The 17219-nt window shown below is 37.8% G+C and overlaps 1 protein-coding gene across 11 annotated transcripts in view; it reads right to left on the minus strand.

Moving 5' to 3' along the window:
- Positions 1-17219, minus strand: part of BICD1 (BICD cargo adaptor 1) — a gene marked incomplete at its 5' end in the record, with an annotated part of 211622 nt that overhangs the window by 106647 nt on the left and 87756 nt on the right. The window contains one exon of one of the 11 annotated variants that reach the window (XM_082419720.1): positions 11768-11800. The exons of the other annotated variants lie outside the window; for them this stretch is intronic. Coding sequence (XP_082275846.1) covers positions 11783-11800 — 18 coding nt within the window. The 3' untranslated portion in view covers positions 11768-11782. Of the gene's footprint in view, positions 1-11767; positions 11801-17219 lie in introns of those variants that run through there. 11 annotated transcript variants of the gene reach the window in all.

Genomic DNA, 17219 nt, shown 5'->3' on the forward strand with positions numbered 1-17219 from the left:
CTAATAGGCATCTCAAACCAAACATGATCAAAACAGAACTCTTGATGTCACCCCACCCCAACACATGAACCCAGTCCCTCCATGAAGATTTCCCATTTTACAATGTGACAGAATATTATAATTGTGTTTACTGTCCATCTGATTCACACAAATATAAGTTTCACAAGACCAAGGATGTTGTCTTGTTTCATGCTGTATCTCCAGTGCCTACACCAGTACCTGGCAATAAAATGTGTTCAATAAATATTTGATGAATGCAGAATAGTGGGAGGAGGAAAGCAAAAACAATAAGCACTTGAAAAAAGTACAAATATCAAATAACTATAAAGATGCTTTCTTAATAGTCCTTCCTAATCAGTAGAAAAGTGCATTTTAAAAAAGTGGTTTGGTGGAAATCTGCCATATAATTATAGTGTTATTTCTGAAGGTAGAGATAATAAATTCTTTTCCTCTTTAGAGACTAATCTCTCGCATCCTTCTCCTAGTTATCCTGAGAAGGTGATCCAGAGAAGGAAGAGAAATAACTACAAATTAAAAGGCCATTTAAGTGTCCCTAGACTCAAAGGTATTATTTACCTTATTTACCAGTGGGCAGTTGTTTTTCAATCTGAACGTTCCTTCTACTCTAAAATGGAAAAGTCAAGTTAGGCAACAGTTCATAAATTTTCCCTTCTGACTTAAAAATAAAATGAGACCAGTGGGTATTTTTAATATTCCTTTTCCACCCTTGCCACTCAGCTGGCAAAAGTCTTTCCATCTACTAGAGACAGAAATGGAAGCAATGTTGGCTGCTCCTTGGATGTCCTGATTTTAAGACTAAAGTGATTACCATGTCCATCTCCAGCTTTGGAATTTGGAATTAGACCTCAGAGAATTTAACCAAATCAGGGCTTTGTGATATTCTTTAAATAATTCTTAAACTTAACAGGTGCCAGGTTAAAGTTAGGCGCTTTCTGTCTACTGTAGTTCATGTTTCTTTATTAAACAATGCCAAGGGACAATTTTTCTTTCCAAATCTCAATTTTGCGTCAATCCAATGCTCAATCTTTAAAATGTCTGTGGTGCCAAGTTGTGATTTCATCCTCTTTTTCTTACACTACTGTTTATTGGGCACTTAACTCTTCCAAGAGCTTTGCACTATCTTATTTAATCCTCAAAGTAACCCTATTTGGCAATATTATGCTCATCTAACAAATTAAGAAACTGAGACAGCAAGAGGTAAATAACTTGCTCAGGGCCATGATTAAAACCCAGGCCTGTCTGACCCAGATCCCATGCTTTAACCATTACACTATACAGCCTCTTTTGTTTTATTTGCCCCTGCTGATGATTTGGATTATACTATCATTTTTATTTTATTATTATTATTATTATTATTACTATTTATACCTTCTGCTTTAAATGTTTTGAGGCCATTACAATAAAATATGTCTACATAATAAGGCAGTTAAAACAGGAAATTATAGAAAAAAGAAAAAAAAGAAGCAGCAAATATCCTTGAGAAGCATGACTACAAGCACTGACATGATGTAGCTATTGGGACTGAGAACTGAGACCTCTGTGTCAACATGACTTAGTTGTTTGTTCCAGGGAAACTTTGCTCAGGGCAGATAAGACTATATAAATCAGTAATTCAACTCACTGTTTGCTTCAGGAAAATCAATTGATCTTAGACAACAGACTGCTCACCTGGGCAAATAGCTCCTGTACCAAATAGCAATATCTTGACCAGGCCTCAAGTACTCATTTTAATTGAGCTTTAAACTGAGTGAGCTCTCTGTTTCCCAGACAAGTAAAAAAGGAAACACAAAAGAGTCACTGGGGCTTCCCTGGTGGCGCAGTGGTTGAGAGTCTGCCTGCTAATGCAGGGGACACGGGTTCGCGCCCTGGTCTGGGAAGATCCCACATGCCGCGGAGCAACTAGGCCCGTGAGCCAAAACTGCTGAGCCTGCGCGTCTGGAGCCTGTGCTCCTCAACAAGAGAGGCCACGAGAGTGAGAGGCCCGCGCACCGCGATGAAGAGTGGCCCCCGCTTGCCGCAACTACAGAAAGCCCTGGCACAGAAACGAAGACCCAACATAGCAATCAATCAATCAATCAATAAATAAATCTTTAAAAAAAAAAAAAAAAAAAAAAGAGTCACTGAATTCTAGTTATCTGGTTTAAAAAAATATCATTGGTTTATCAAGAGAAATATATTCCTTCACCATTATTTTTATCCCTATTGTAAAGATAAAGAAACAAGACTTAGAAAGATTATGAGATTTAGACAAGATTCCACTGGAAAGTAAGTGGAGGGGCCTGAATTTGAACTCAACCCTTATCTGACTTCTGAGTCCGTATTTTTAAACATCACATCATACCGCTGATAACTGTGTACAGCTTTCTAATACTTTAAATCAAGAGAAGGCTAAAACTTAAGGAAAAATGTGGGAATTGGCAGATTGCCTGTCACTTGGGCTATGACCCTTGAATATCTGTCAGCTGAGTGTTTGACAGCAATAGAAAAACAAGTAGGCAATTGAAGATAACTCTTTCTGATGACAGCCTCTGATGACTATTCTCTGTTGCAGATTGAGGGGAGATGGAAAGGCTTTGGGTATCAGGCAAGTAGGTGGCAAAGCTGACATTCCATTAAAAATGATGAAAAACCTGTTGTGACGATTTAATTGGATGCAAGGGTCATCTTATTTGCATAAGGGGGAAGGGCAAAGAGAGACACAGGGTGAAATGGTCCTTAAGAGTTCTGTCAGACTGAGCATCCATTAGCAGGAAAAAGATTAGATTGGAAAATTCTACGAGTAGATATTACTAGTTCTCTATTTCAAATACAAAAGAATCTTAGCATTGATTTTTGCAATTTCTGGTTGTAAATATCATTTGGTTTCCATATTTCATTTTAGAGAATGTATATGAAAGCGATGATTTTAATTTTGGAACAGTTTATAAAGGATGATTCTTCTTACCGGGAGACAACTGAACTAATGAATTTTTAAAGTCACTCCTAGAAAAAATATTAAATCAGCACAGGAAAAAAAAAGCGGGGGGGGGGGGGAGCCCGAGCCTGTCTTACAAATTGTTCTATCTATCAAGAATACAGGCATACTGATAATCTAAAAACTGAACCTGACCATTTAAACATGAACTAAAAATGACAGGGCCACCAAAATAATTGAAACATTAAAAAAAGAGAGAGAGAGAAATAGTACCAGTAATCTTTAACATATTGCTACATGGCAACAATTACAAAGTGAATCTCTGGCATAAGAGTAGGCAGAGAGAATAACAGAATATGATAGAAATAAGACAAAATAGGCCAGAAATAGGACAGACAGGATATAAAAACACAATACAGTGAAGACAGAATAATGTAGGAATTCTTTTAGAAAAGAAAATACAAGTGTCTTTAAAAAAGGAATCAATTTTAATTAAAGGGAAATTATGGAGAAACCCACTCAGACCAAAAAAATGCTTTATTTATTCAAAAACCTGATAAGAAACCCTTAGGCTACTGAATATTTAGGTTGCAGGAAGCTCATCGAATCCTAGTGCTGACCAATCCAGCTGGGGAAAATTAGATTAAATTTGATTATACTCTTGTATTTTCCTGATATTCAAAGTAAAAATATTGAGGCTCATCAGAAATGTAAACCTTTAACCCCAGGACTTATGCCACTTCTATAAGTTTATAAATCATGTCTTAAAGATCTATGTCAAATCACGAAAGTTGTATATTATAGGAAATAAGTAATAATGTATTAAATATGCCTATTTTTCATTCCTTGAATTGAAAATAACTTTAATAATCATTCTTTTCATTTATTTTTCTCTCTAACATTATAAAAATATGCTGGGGTTTTTTTGTTTTGAGACTGTAATCTATTGCAATTCTCTTAGTTTAAACTGTTTTGATAAGTTTCAACACAAAGTATAGATAAGAATTTAACATTCTTATTAAAAGAGGAGCCTCATGGCGTAAATGGTGTTGGGGCATTTAGCCATTTAGGGGAACATTTTTATTTTTATTATTTATTTGTTTATTTATTTATGGCTTCTCCATGTGGCATGTGGGATCTTAGTTCCCTGACCAAGGATTGAACCCCTGCCCCCTGCATTGGAAGTGCGAGTCTTAACCACTGGACCGCCAGCGAAGTCCTAGGGGAACATTTTAAATTTAAACTCTCACATTGTTCCACACATGAAACTGAATCTCATATAGACTAAAACATTAAAAGTAAAAATTAAAACATAAAAACTGATATAAATGAACATTACAGTTTTATAGTTTTGAGAAGAATGAAGGGGAGAAGAAGGAAGAAGAAACATCTGCGCTTAAAACCACTTAAAGGAATCTCAGAGGAAACAAGCAGTAGATTTAAAAACAGAACTGCCAAAACTTCAATATGTTAAAAGTAAAATAAAATCAAAAGGCAAATAAACTGGGGGAAATACTCATAGCACATGATTAAGAAAAATCAAAACTTTCTTGGAGCACACATAAATAACAGAAAAACTAAAACCTAATAAATGTGCAAAAAATTAAGGTACATAAATTACCCCTTAATTAATGAATTTATTCATTTATTATTCCACAAATTAACGAAAGTGGCAAATTTCTTATTCATTCATTTATTCTTCTGGGTGTCTAGTATATGCCAAGTTCTATGCTAGGATATAGTGATGAACAAGATAAACCATGTCCCTTCCATTAATGCCCTCATAAATTAATACTGAAATGCCACTATTCAGCTATCAAATAAGCAACCTGAAAGAGCTTAATGCTTGCCAGGGCTCAGTGAAATGGGGATTCTCTTCTGTTACTAATGAAAGCATAAATTGCTTTAATCCTCTATAAAAGCAATATAACTATGTGTGTGATCTAAAAACAAACAAACAAAAAATCCTTGTACCATTTGATCCAGTAATTCTACTTCTGGAATGCTATTCTTAAGAAATAACTCTAGGGACTTCCCTGGTGGTGCTGTGGTTAAGAATCTGCCTGCCAGTACAGGGAACACGGGTTCGAGCCCTGGTCCGGGAAGAAACCACATGCTGTGGAGCAACTAAGCCCGTGAGTCACAACTACTGAGCCTGTGTGCCACGACTACTGAAGCCCGTGCGCCAAAAATAAAAATTAAAAAAAAAAGAATCCTAAATACATTTAAAAAATATATGCAAACAGCAATGAAATAATGCAATGCAATAATGCAGCCAGCTCTGAGTCACTGCCTGCTATGTGCCAAGTGTGTCACATGTAAGGATTCACAACAGCCACCAGAGGTAGGTGTTACTTTTATTTCCACTTAATAGATAACAATATTGAGGTCCAGAAAGGATAATCATTTGCGTAAGTTTATTCAGCTAATTATGTGCATAACCAGTGTTAAACCCTGGCAAATACGGAGATGAATACACTTGCAAAATCTGCACTTAGCTCTAAAAACAAAATCCAAAGCTTCTAACTTCAATTATTTGCAAAGTTTTAAGTAAAAAATTTGTAAGGAATTTTACTGAATACAATTTTTCTTTTGTGCATCTGCTTTATCCAGCATGAAATGGTATATTACTAGCCTTCAATAACATTCTCTGGCAATCCTGTTTTTTAAAAAAGATTAGGATGCTCAGGTCCTATTTGCCCAAGATTAAGGGCAAATACAACTGTTTTTATTATTTTTATTTTTTTAAAAGGTTTATTTATTTGTTTGTTTATTTACTTATTTATTATTTTTGGCCGTGTTGGGTCTTCGTTGCTGCACGTGGGCTTTCTCTAGTTTCAGCGAGCGGGGACTACTCTTCATTGCGGTGCCCAGGCTTCTCATTGTGGTGGCTTCTCTTGTTGTGGAGCACGGGCTCTAGGCACACAGGCTTCACTAGTTGCAGCACGGGAGCCCTAGAACACATGGGCTTCAGTAGTTGCAGTGCGTGGGCTCAATAGTTGTAGTGCACGGCCTCTAGGGTGCGTGGGCTTCGGTAGTTGTGGCACGTGGGCTCAGTAGTTGTGGCTTGCAGGCTCTAGAGCGCAGGCTCAGTAGTTGTGGCGCACGGGCTTAGTTGATCTGCAGCATGTGGGATCTTCCTGGACCAGGGCTCAAACCCATGTCCCCTGCATTGGCAGGTGGATTCTTAACAACTGCGCCACCAGGGAAGTCCCTACAACAGTTTTTAAGCCCAAGATTCGGTAGAATGTGTCAGGGAAAGTCCAAAAGCAGTTGGAGCAGAGCATTAAGAATCCAGTTGGACTTCATAAGGATTCTTGTTGAATTCAAGCTTTATTATTATATTAAATATATTATTCAACTTCCACGATAACCTCTACTCATTTCAAATGGGAGTACAACTCATGGATTGTTAACAGAGAACTGATCAATTTCAAGGCCATCTAAGATAGCCATTACAATAAACAAAGAAGACCCTGGCATCGAGTCTTTAATTAATAATACTTAGGCTGGAGAGCCAAGTGGTATCCACTGGATGTTTCTCAGAGGGCTCTAACCGGCTGTGTATTTAGAGGATGTCAGGTAGGTGTTTCCTGTTTTAATTCAGGCAGCTGTGCTCAGAGAAGCAGCCCAGGGGGAGAGATGTGCCTTCTAGTACTAGAATTAATTATATATTCATTTTATTCCTCTGAACAGTCTAACAGAGGCAGACATTGCTTACACATGCTGGTATTTCCAGCAGTGTTTGGCACAGAGTGGTGCGCAATAGAATGGTCATTCCTGAAGGAGAAATTTTGCAGCAAATTAAAGTATGGCACAGATTTTTCATTTCTCTTTGCCACAGAGTCTGAAAAATTGCGGTTACATATGACTATCTGCACGTACACATCAAAAGCTTTTGCCAACTCAATAGTATTTCTCTCAGTCTGAAGCTTAATGGTGGATTTGCCCATTACAATAAGAGTTAGGTAATAACACTGTCTGACCTTGGAGTGACTCATGCCCTTCTCTGCTGACTGGCTCCAGCAGAAAGGGTGATGCAAAATAAATGGATGGGTTAGTGCATCGTAATAAGATGGGCATCACCAACTCTAGGGCTTCTGAATCTTACTAATTTTAAACATATACTCTGTTCTAATGGCAAGTGCCCCGAGTAGATTGGGATATAATAAAAAATTGATTACTAGCAGAAGTTACATATTTATTATCTTTTATTCTTCTTTCTTTTTTTTTCTTTCTTAATGGTGTAGAATATGCATTTCCAGTAGGGGGTGGTATCACCCCTGTGATAAGCCTCCAAAAATATGTAGGTCCTAATCCCTAGAGCCTGTGAATGTGGTACCTTATATGGTAACAGAGACTTTGCAGATGTGATTAAGTTATGATTTCTGAGTTGGAGAGATCATCCTGGATTATCTGGGTAGACCCTAAGTGTAATCACAGTGTCCTTATCAGAGGGAAGCAGAGGAAGATTTGACACAAAAGAAGGCGGCAATATGACACTGAAACAAGATGCTAGGCTGCGCAGGCTTTGAAACGTAGAGAAAGGGGCCATGAGCCAATGAATGCAAGAAGTGCAGTCCTAGAAGCTAGAAGAGGAAACGGACACACTTCCAGCACTTCCAGAGGAAGAAGACCCTGCCAACACCTTAGCCCAGTAAACTGCAGACTTCTGGCCTCCAGAACTATAAAACAGCAAGTCTGGTTTTAAGCCACCAAATCTGAAGTATTTTGTTACAGCAGCCCCCAAGGGGGTAAAAATTAATCCCTGGGGAGGCAAAAAAAACTTATATATTACAATGGTTTGTGATCCTCCCAAGCTCAACACTACCCTACAAAATCTTATTCCTCAGTATTTTGTTTTGTGGCAATGAGGGGAAAATGTCTGAACCACTCTTTAAGGAGTTAAAAAGAAAAAAAGGTTGTAAAACAACATTTCATTGGCAAGCACTGCCAATGAAAGATTGATTCAAATAATGATGCAAGATTTTTATTACTCTCAAGGCCCAGTTTCATTATCATTAGCAGTTGGGACAAGATAGGTATTGTTATCCTTTCAGGTTCTTTTATACTTTTCATTCTAACAACTGAATTTACCATCCAGAAAACACTTGCTGGCCACTTCACTGTACAAGTAGCCAAATCTCTACCTCATTTTTAGACAGATCCTCTCTCCCATATGCCACAACAAAACACAGGAATAATTTGGCCCATAAATAGTGTCAATCTATTAATGTGCATATTTGAAATTATGTGCCAAAGTCCATTAGGAAATACATTTTAATATTCTAGATTTAAAAAAATGTAATACAGACAGTAAGGTTTATGAATATTGTGAGAGCCTCAGAAAAGATCGTTTAATTATAATTCTGCTTTTTGAAAAATTGTTTTAGTGAAACCAAAACTCTATCAGAAAACTATTTCTAATTTACTTTTAATATCAGTGAACAAGTGATGATGAGAAAGCTATTTAAGTAGGTAACCAATGGACAGCCTTTCTTATGGGGTGCATTCTACTTTAATTCAAATTGAAAGTTAAAGTTTGGGTATATTAATGCATCTAGTATGATTCAGTCTATAGTATTTTTTAAAATATCTTTGTTGATTAAGCATTAAAAAGTATAATTCAAGATACATATCAAAATTCATTATATCACTAAGCTCACTCATTAGTTTGCTCTTTCTACCTTGTTCAAGTATAAGTTTCCTATAACCTTCAAGAAATTAAGTTCTGAGTAGATTCAGGTATCGTTGATTGTTAGATTAAGCTTTAAATTCCCTTAGGAGAATTAAATACCTGAAGAGAATCTTAATCAGGCTGGATCTGCCAACCAGGATGTTCTTTGGAAAGAGGTCAAGATGTAAAAAACGATTAAAATTGTCCACTAAGCATTCTAGCAGAAATGCCGATTGTGCATTACTCTTCCTTCCACCCAGTCCGCACAGGGAGCAAAATCTGAGCTTCGGGTAGGAGAAAAAGTTTGAAACTGAATCAAGCTATTTTTAGTCCAAGAATCAGTGTGTACAAAATGGATTGTGCACAGATCTTTATTTTTATGTTCCAAGAGGTAGAAAGCTGGTGTTTGACCCTAATTCACAAGATAGGAAAGAGAAGGGAGGGAGGGGAGGTAAGAGGAGGAAAGAAGGAAGGGCAGGAGTAAGGGAGAGAGGAAAGGAAAGAAATCCATATATATATATATACATATATATATATATATATATATATATTCCATATATATAAAATCCATATGTATAATCCATATATATATGATATATGTGCCAAGTATATACCACACATTTTAAAAAGTAGGCTGCCTTTTGCTACTTACTATTTTTAAATGATGAATGATAACTGATAAAAATTACCTTTAAAAAAAAAAGTAAAGAAACTACACATGAATACTTTAAAAACAGATTTTTATTTTTTAACCTATGTCAGCTCCAGAACTGTCATTTCTGCATCCTGCCCCAATCAAAGCTCTCTCACCATTTCTAACTTTAGCTTGACCTTCCCTGCAGTTTCCCATTTAATTCTCCATTTGGCACTAGTTTAGTGACTGGCTATTACACAGGAAGTTGATGCAACTGTCATATCAGGCCAGAAGTTTATGCCCCTTCTCATTGTCTAAGGCAGAGAGTCACAAATGAAAATGGTACTATTTTGAAGCTGTGTCCAAATGCTGTCCAACATCTGGATGTTGGAAACATTTACATATGCTTTCATTTTTGAAGTTTTCCCCAGAATGTTTGGGATTATGGAGATGCAGGTCCTTATTGCCTGCCCAAAATAAGCTCAAAAAGGCTAAAGATATTTTTGACTAAGATCAACTGACGTTGTTTTGAGAGCTATTCAAAAGCTGTTGTATTATTTCTCATTGACAAATACAACCACCCAACTTTCCCAATCATGGGAAAAATGTTATTTCCAACCCTTAAAAAGAGAAATTAAATGTATACACTCCTTACAACAAGGCATGCATTTTAATCAATATTCACTGACTCTATGAGCATATGGGATTATAGCAGGCATGGTGATTTTACAGATTTATATAATGTACTCCTCGATTAATGGAAAACTGATTCTCCCTTGGGGACACTGTTTCCCTTGCAACTCTCTCAAGTACAGGCCTAAAGGTGAGATGGGTGCCCCTCTTGCTCCGCATGGCTGCTTTCAGAAAATTCACCCTCTTCTTCCTCTGCTTTAAATCTCATGTCATCATGAGATTTTTTTTTTAAGTTAGTAAATGTACATTAAAACAAAACAAATTAACAGTAACTTCCTCGGGGGACAAGGTAGCAGCAGGGTAGGCATAGACACTGCATACTGCCCACTACTCAGCACTGTTACTGTCACTTAGTAAACACCAACTCATTCCTCCTTATTTCTCTAAGACTTCAGCTCCTGGTTCACTGCCAATGTCTCCAGAACTCCTGGTCTCAATTTCTGGCATTCTTAATATGCACAAAGGTGATCTCAATTCCTGGAATTTCTCCTCTTGAGGGACCTTCTCCTGCTTCAGCTGCTCATTCCTATGATCATACCTTAGTGACTCACTCTTCTAAGTGATTATCTCACCACTTCTCTCTCCTCAAATCCCCAACACCTCTGCCATCTTCCCTGCCAGCTGCTGGCCTTGCTTCCTTCGTGAGAAAATTGAAGCAACCTGAAGAGGACTTGGAAAGACTCTCCGCATTCACATCTGCCAGCATACCACATCTGCATCCACAAACTCCACTTTTCCTGGGTATCTACTGTAGAGAAACGAACACTTAACGTTCACATAAAAATATAAATGTACATGAATGTATATAGCAACTCTATTTGTAATTGCCAAAATCTGAAAATAACCCAAATGTTCTTCAATAGGTGAATTGATTAAAAAAAAAAACAAACTGTAGTATATCCATACAGTGGTATTTGACAATAAAAAGAAGAAACAACTGATGTGCAACAACTTAGATGAATCTCAGAGGCATTATGCTGAGGAAAAGGACCCACTTTCAAAGGTTAAATACGTATGGTTCCATTTACACGACATTCCTGAAAAGACACAACTATAGTGATAGAAACCAGATGACTGATTATCAGAGACTGGGGTGGGGAAGGGTATCAAAGGAGTAGCACAGCACAGGGGGAGGTTTTGGGGATGATGAAATTTCTGCATCATAATTGTGGTTACATGAATCTCTATTTGTTAAAATTCACAGAACTATACGCACATACATTAAAAAAATTCTGTGAGCCTGTAATTTTAAACTAATCCTACAAACAAACCCATTCATGTAAATTATTTTTCCCAAAGGCACAATCAAATCACAATTATTGGGCTTCCCTGGTGGTGCAGTGGTTGAGAATCTGCCTGCTAATGCAGGGGACATGGGTTCGAGCCCTGGTCTGGGAAGATCCCACATGCCGCGGAGCAACTAGGCCCGTGAGCCACAACTACTGAGCCTGTGCTCCGCAACAAGAGAGGCCACGATAGTGAGAGGCCCGCACACCGCGATGAGGAGTGGCCCCCACTTGCCGCAATTGGAGAAAGCCCTAGCACAGAAACGAAGACCCAACATAGCAGTCAATCAATCAATCAATCTTTAAAACAAAAACACAATTAGTCAAAGGTGAATTGTTTGTATATTGTTAAACTGCTTTCAAATTCCTTTATGATGTTAATAGGGATGTTTGTTTACTGCAGCTCAGCAAGTGCTGGAAAGAACTTTTTGACAAAAAAGCTCTCTCCAGTGGAATCAATAAACAAATAAGCAGGCACTAACATGGTTAAGAGCAGGGACTCTGGAGTCAGATTGCCTGGTTTAGGACACCAGCCTGACTGCTTGCTGGGCAAGTTGTCAGCCTCTCTGCCTCATCTGTAAAGGGGGGATAGAAACAGTACATGCCTCGTAAGTTTAAGAGAATTAGATGAGATAATGAATGTAAGATGCTGAGTATTGTGCTTGGCACATGATAAGCTCTCATAAATGTTAGCTATGATATTATTGTTAGTTATTTAAATCAGTTAAAAAGAGTGACAATTCTTCACTGTTTTGACACTTTGCATCATTCCAGGGAGGTGTGAGGTCCATTCCCAACAAGTAGAAACTGGGACATGCCAGGGAAATAACTTTCCAGCTATAGCCAAGCCATGCCTTTATAGAGCAGGAAAATCATCATTCAGTTGGAAGTGTCAATTTCATTCAGCTATGTGTAAACACAGCTCTCAATGACCAATCATTCAACCAGAAACCTCAGAGAATATAAGAAAAGCTTTGTGATTATTGGATGACTTAATTAAATAGTTTAACCTCTCCCCATCAGTAAGCACATTCGATGTTGTACTGAGAAATAATGCAGTGACCCTCTTGAGAACCAGCCAGGTACGAAAGGCTATTTACACTGATAGTCAGAGCACCCAGACAGCTCTCCTCTTTCAACCTACTGGCTTTTAAACATGTGTCGTTTCTTCTTTTGGTGTCAGGGTGTCAGCCATTACTTCTTGCTACTGTCAGAAGGTGCTGGGGCCTTCTGACAGTAGACCCCAATACATCTCTCTAAATTTATTGTTTTTGTCTTGCTGTGTATGAATAAGTCCAATTACAAACTTTGAAACAATAAATAACACTTACATAGTCTTCTACTTCTTGTAAAGCACTTTCATGAAAAATATTTTCTCCTCATAAAAATCATGAGGAGTAGGAGAGGTGTTATTATAATGTTTATATGGAAAATGAGAAGTTTAATCACACAACTAGTAAAATGGTCAAGTTAGGACCTGAACTCAGATTTCCTGATTTCTAATTCCACACTATTACCAAACCACCTATTTATGCAGTAGAAGCAATTTGATTTTTAAGGAGTGGCTGAAGGACTCTCCTTAAATAAAGTGACTATGTGCTGGTGGCTGAGGTCCATGGCATCTAATCTGACTGTTTAGATGTTTTTTGCTTAGTCACAGCAGGTACCACCTATCTGTAGTTTTAATGAGAGACTAAGATGAGTGTAATTTACTGTACAAAATGTTATATGTTGTCTTAGTCCATTTGAGCTGCTATAACAATAACACCATAGGCTGGACAGCTTAAACAAACATTTATTTCTCATAGCTCTGGAGACTAGGAAGTCTAAGATCGAGGCACTGGCGGATTCAGTGTCAGGTGAAGGCCCACTTCCTGGTTCATAGATGGCCATCTTCTTGCTGTGTCTTCACATAGTGGAAGGGGTAAGGGAGCTCTCTGCGGTGTCTTTTATAGGGTCTCATTCATGAGGGCTCCACTCTCATGACCTAATCACCCCCAAAGGCCCCACCTCCAAACACCATCACTTTGGGGATTAGGTTTCAACGTATGAATGTTGGGGGACACAAACATTCAATCTATAGTATGTGTTGTCTAAAACACAGCTCACTATCTCCACAGATACTAAAGAGTAGAAGGAAATAGTTTCTGAACACATTTAGTTGTTTTAACATTGAAAACAACCACTCTTTGTTGACTTTTTGTTCACTGATGCTTCCAAGCACCCAAGCATCTGGCTCACAGCAAGCACTGAAGAGACCGCTGTTGAATGAATGAATGAATGTATGACTGCAAAGTGGAAAATCCAAAAAGCTGAAAACCCTAAGATGAGAAACTCAAACCCTTCATCCAACAGTTCACGTTTTCAAAAATTTCCAATGGGGTAAAGACAGTCAATAGTCTGTTTTTAAAAAGCAGACACATTTTTAAGAGACACTGGATCTCAGTCTAAGAAGGTAATAAACAGGATGCTGAGGCATCCTGAAACCATGTCACATGAGGAAGTGCTAATGGATCTAGATATGTTTAGTCTGAAAAAGAGAAGACAAGATAGTTCTTTCCAAATATTTGAAGCTGTTGGGCATGGGCTAAAATTGTCAAGTGGAATAGAAAACTAAAAAAATGTATTCTCTGTAGATCCAGAGGCTAGGAATATTGCCAGTTGGTGAAAATTACAATTTTCACTGCACAAAAAGGGGCAGTTTAACAATTAGAGCTGCCAAGCAACCGGATGGGCAGCCTTGGGAGGGAGCTGGAAGACAAGGAATGAACAGTAATTTAACATCTCCTTTGTGCACGGCATTTGACATAGGACCTGTACATTAGTATTACCATCTCCATGTCAGAAGTGAGGAAAGTGACACTTATAGAACAAAAGTAACTTGTCCAATATCACACAGTTGGTAAGTGGCACAGCTGGAATTCAAACCAGAGGTAGCTAACTCCTAAAGTATGTTATTTCTGTTCAGTTCAACTCAACAAACATTCTTTTTTTAATGTCTGCTTTTGACCAGGCACTGTGCTGAGTCCTGGGGATACCAAGATAAATGACAAACAAAAGACAGTCCCTTCCTTGGAAGGACTCATAGTTTACCATCTCCGTAGTGATGGAAGTGTCTGGGTAAAGGCTACATGACCATTCCAGGTTACTGGAGAAAGAATTATTGATCTGGGAGTAGGCTTTACCAAATAATCACTAGGTGCCTTCATGGCCTAAAAGTTTATAGACGTGGCTATAATCGATTCCTGAAAATTGAGCTGCTGTATTATAAAATTTGGTTGTAAATTCCAATGAGGGAAAAAAATGGAGCTTCAAATGTGATAAAGATCATATGGATTAAGCAGCTTTTAAAATATAAAATGGCCATATCTTAATAAAATGTTACCAACAAGTTAGAAATTTAGCTATCGTACTAAAGCTTCATATATTGTGCCAGAAATTTCATTAACTTGAGGAAAGATTCAGAAGAGGGAAACATGTGCTCTTGGTAGCTACAGTGACATGGCTATACAGTGAAATTCAGGATATCTTCTAGTATTTTAGACCTATATGTTAAGATAAAAAAGTGAAATTCAAACTTGTTTACTCAATATTTGCTTAGGCACTACAGTAATCTATCCGCTCTCATTTAGCTCTCACCGAAATGATGCCGGTCAAGGTCACCCAAGGATTCCCCCCTTCCCATCCCCTGCCTGTTACTAGACCTGTAGGATTAACACCTAACTTGTTTAAGATTAACTCCGATTTGGTTCTTTGATTGGGTGACACTTTTTCTTTTACTCCCTGTACTTAAAAATCTTATTTAAAGCAGTTTACCATTAGGAACACATATACAATAAGGCTGATGAAAATGTTTAAAAATGAGAATTATATGAAAAATCTAAGTTAGGTTTTACAGTGACACATAGTGCTGGAGGTTTTTAACAACCAAAGCAATAATAAAAACATACTATAATTCCTACCACCTGATTCACATCTCAATGGAAAGAATTTTCAAGGCAATAAATTCAAAGAGGTATTTACCTAATGTTTCTTTAACCTAAGAATATGGATCTACATAATAAATGATATCTTCAACAATAGCTTTATGGAGGATGCAGAAAGTTATTAATGATAATAGTTTATGTTTATTGTGTATTTACTATATACTAAACTAATCTTTAACAAATACCATGAGTATAATTCTAAAACTTTTAGCAGAGCTGAGACTAGAATATTGATTTTCTAATACCTAATTCAGAAATGTTTCCATTTTTTCTACTATACTGTCCTATACGTACCATATATGGAAAAGAATTTGGCTATGGAATTAAATACACACACACGTACATGCGTGTGCACAAATATGAGTGTAAAGCTTCCATAACACACACAGCACATATACACACACGGGCACCTTTGCCAGTACCAATGATCCTACTGAAATTAGAGATTAGTCCTTTTAGTAAATAAAAATAATTCCTTTAATTAAATTATTAAATTCACACAGGGACTTCCCTGGCAGTCCAATGGTTAAGACTCCACACTTCCAATGCAGGGGGCACGGGTTCGATTCGTGGTCAGGGGAACTAAGATCCCATATGCCGTGGAGCACGGCCAAAAAGAAAAAAAAATTCCTACAGCATCTGTCAAGCTGATGATTTACTACGCTTTTTATTGGTTATCCTTGTCTATTTATCATGGTCCATCACGTCATGATTTTTCTGTTTCATCATCTCTCTTCCAGTCACTATGCACCAATCAATACCCAGAATACAAAAAGACAAATAAAACTAAGCCTACAATAAAAACAAATCTTGGATTTGAACTTAACACCAGCCATCAAAAAAAGTCTGTATCAACATACCAAGAAATAGAATTTATTCCTTTTCTCCTTTTACAAATGTCCTCAGCCCTACATGCTAATAATAATTTTATTAGCGACATTAAAACAAGGTCTGCATGAAAAACAGCAGGGCTCTGGGATGTAGTAATACCACTCACTAGCTTTCAGCCCATCAGAAAGAATATTAACAGATAAATTGTTGGCACATAGAAGACCAGGAAACTGACCACCCGTTTTTTTTTTTTCTTTTAGTTATTGACAAATCCAAACGGCTAGACTGCCTTGAGCTGTTTTAGATTTAAAAAATACATAAATTTGGACGTAACAAGTTATTCTCTTACGGCAAATCAAGTACTGAAAATGCATAGAAATCAAAGGATTATAACCAAGTGATCATTCAGCAATTCCCCACATTGTGAGCCTTATGATACTCCCATGCCCAGCTTTAAGCCAGGCAAAGAAGTTTAAATTAGTGGTTCTTAAAGTGTGGTCTCTACCTGCTGTGAACTTGTTAGAAATGCAAATTCTTGGGTTCCACCTAGTACACTGAATCAGAATTTTAGGGGGTGGAGCCCAAGACTAGTGTTTTGATGAGTTCTCTAGGTGATTCTGGTGCTCAGTGAAATTTGAGAACTGATCTGAATGAAGGGCTTCTCAGCATTTTGTTTCCTTTGCGGCCTCAGTTTATTCCTAACGTGCATCCTCATTCTTAATAATCAACTCCTGCTGCTTATCATAAATGTACTCATTGGAAACTGCACTCAAGCATGGCATATGTAAGTGAGGATGCTCCATCAATCTCCACTGTCTTGCCCCAAGAGGAAAACATCTGTGGTACCCTTTCCTCAACCTTTGTTGTTCTTTCCTCAGCTGCAACTGCCGCACACAGTGGGGTTGTGTAGCTTTCAGAGGATCCATCCAGTTGGTAATCAAGACTGCTTGACTCATTGATTGCAATCCTTCTACACAAACCATCTGCATGTGGGTGCCCGTGGCCTTCAGGTTGCCCATATCACAGCCTCTCTGCCGACTTGCCCCGTGAACCTGCTGCCCATGGCCTGTGGATGTTCTGGGCTTTGCTTAATCCAAGAAGGTGGCCTATGGCACTATATGACCTTGAGTCCAATTGGAGGAGGAGGTCTGGTACTCCAAAGGATAAGCAAGTGATG

This window comes from Balaenoptera physalus (assembly GCF_965194825.1).
Source record: "Balaenoptera physalus genome assembly, chromosome: 13".
Lineage (NCBI taxonomy): Eukaryota > Metazoa > Chordata > Mammalia > Artiodactyla > Balaenopteridae > Balaenoptera > Balaenoptera physalus.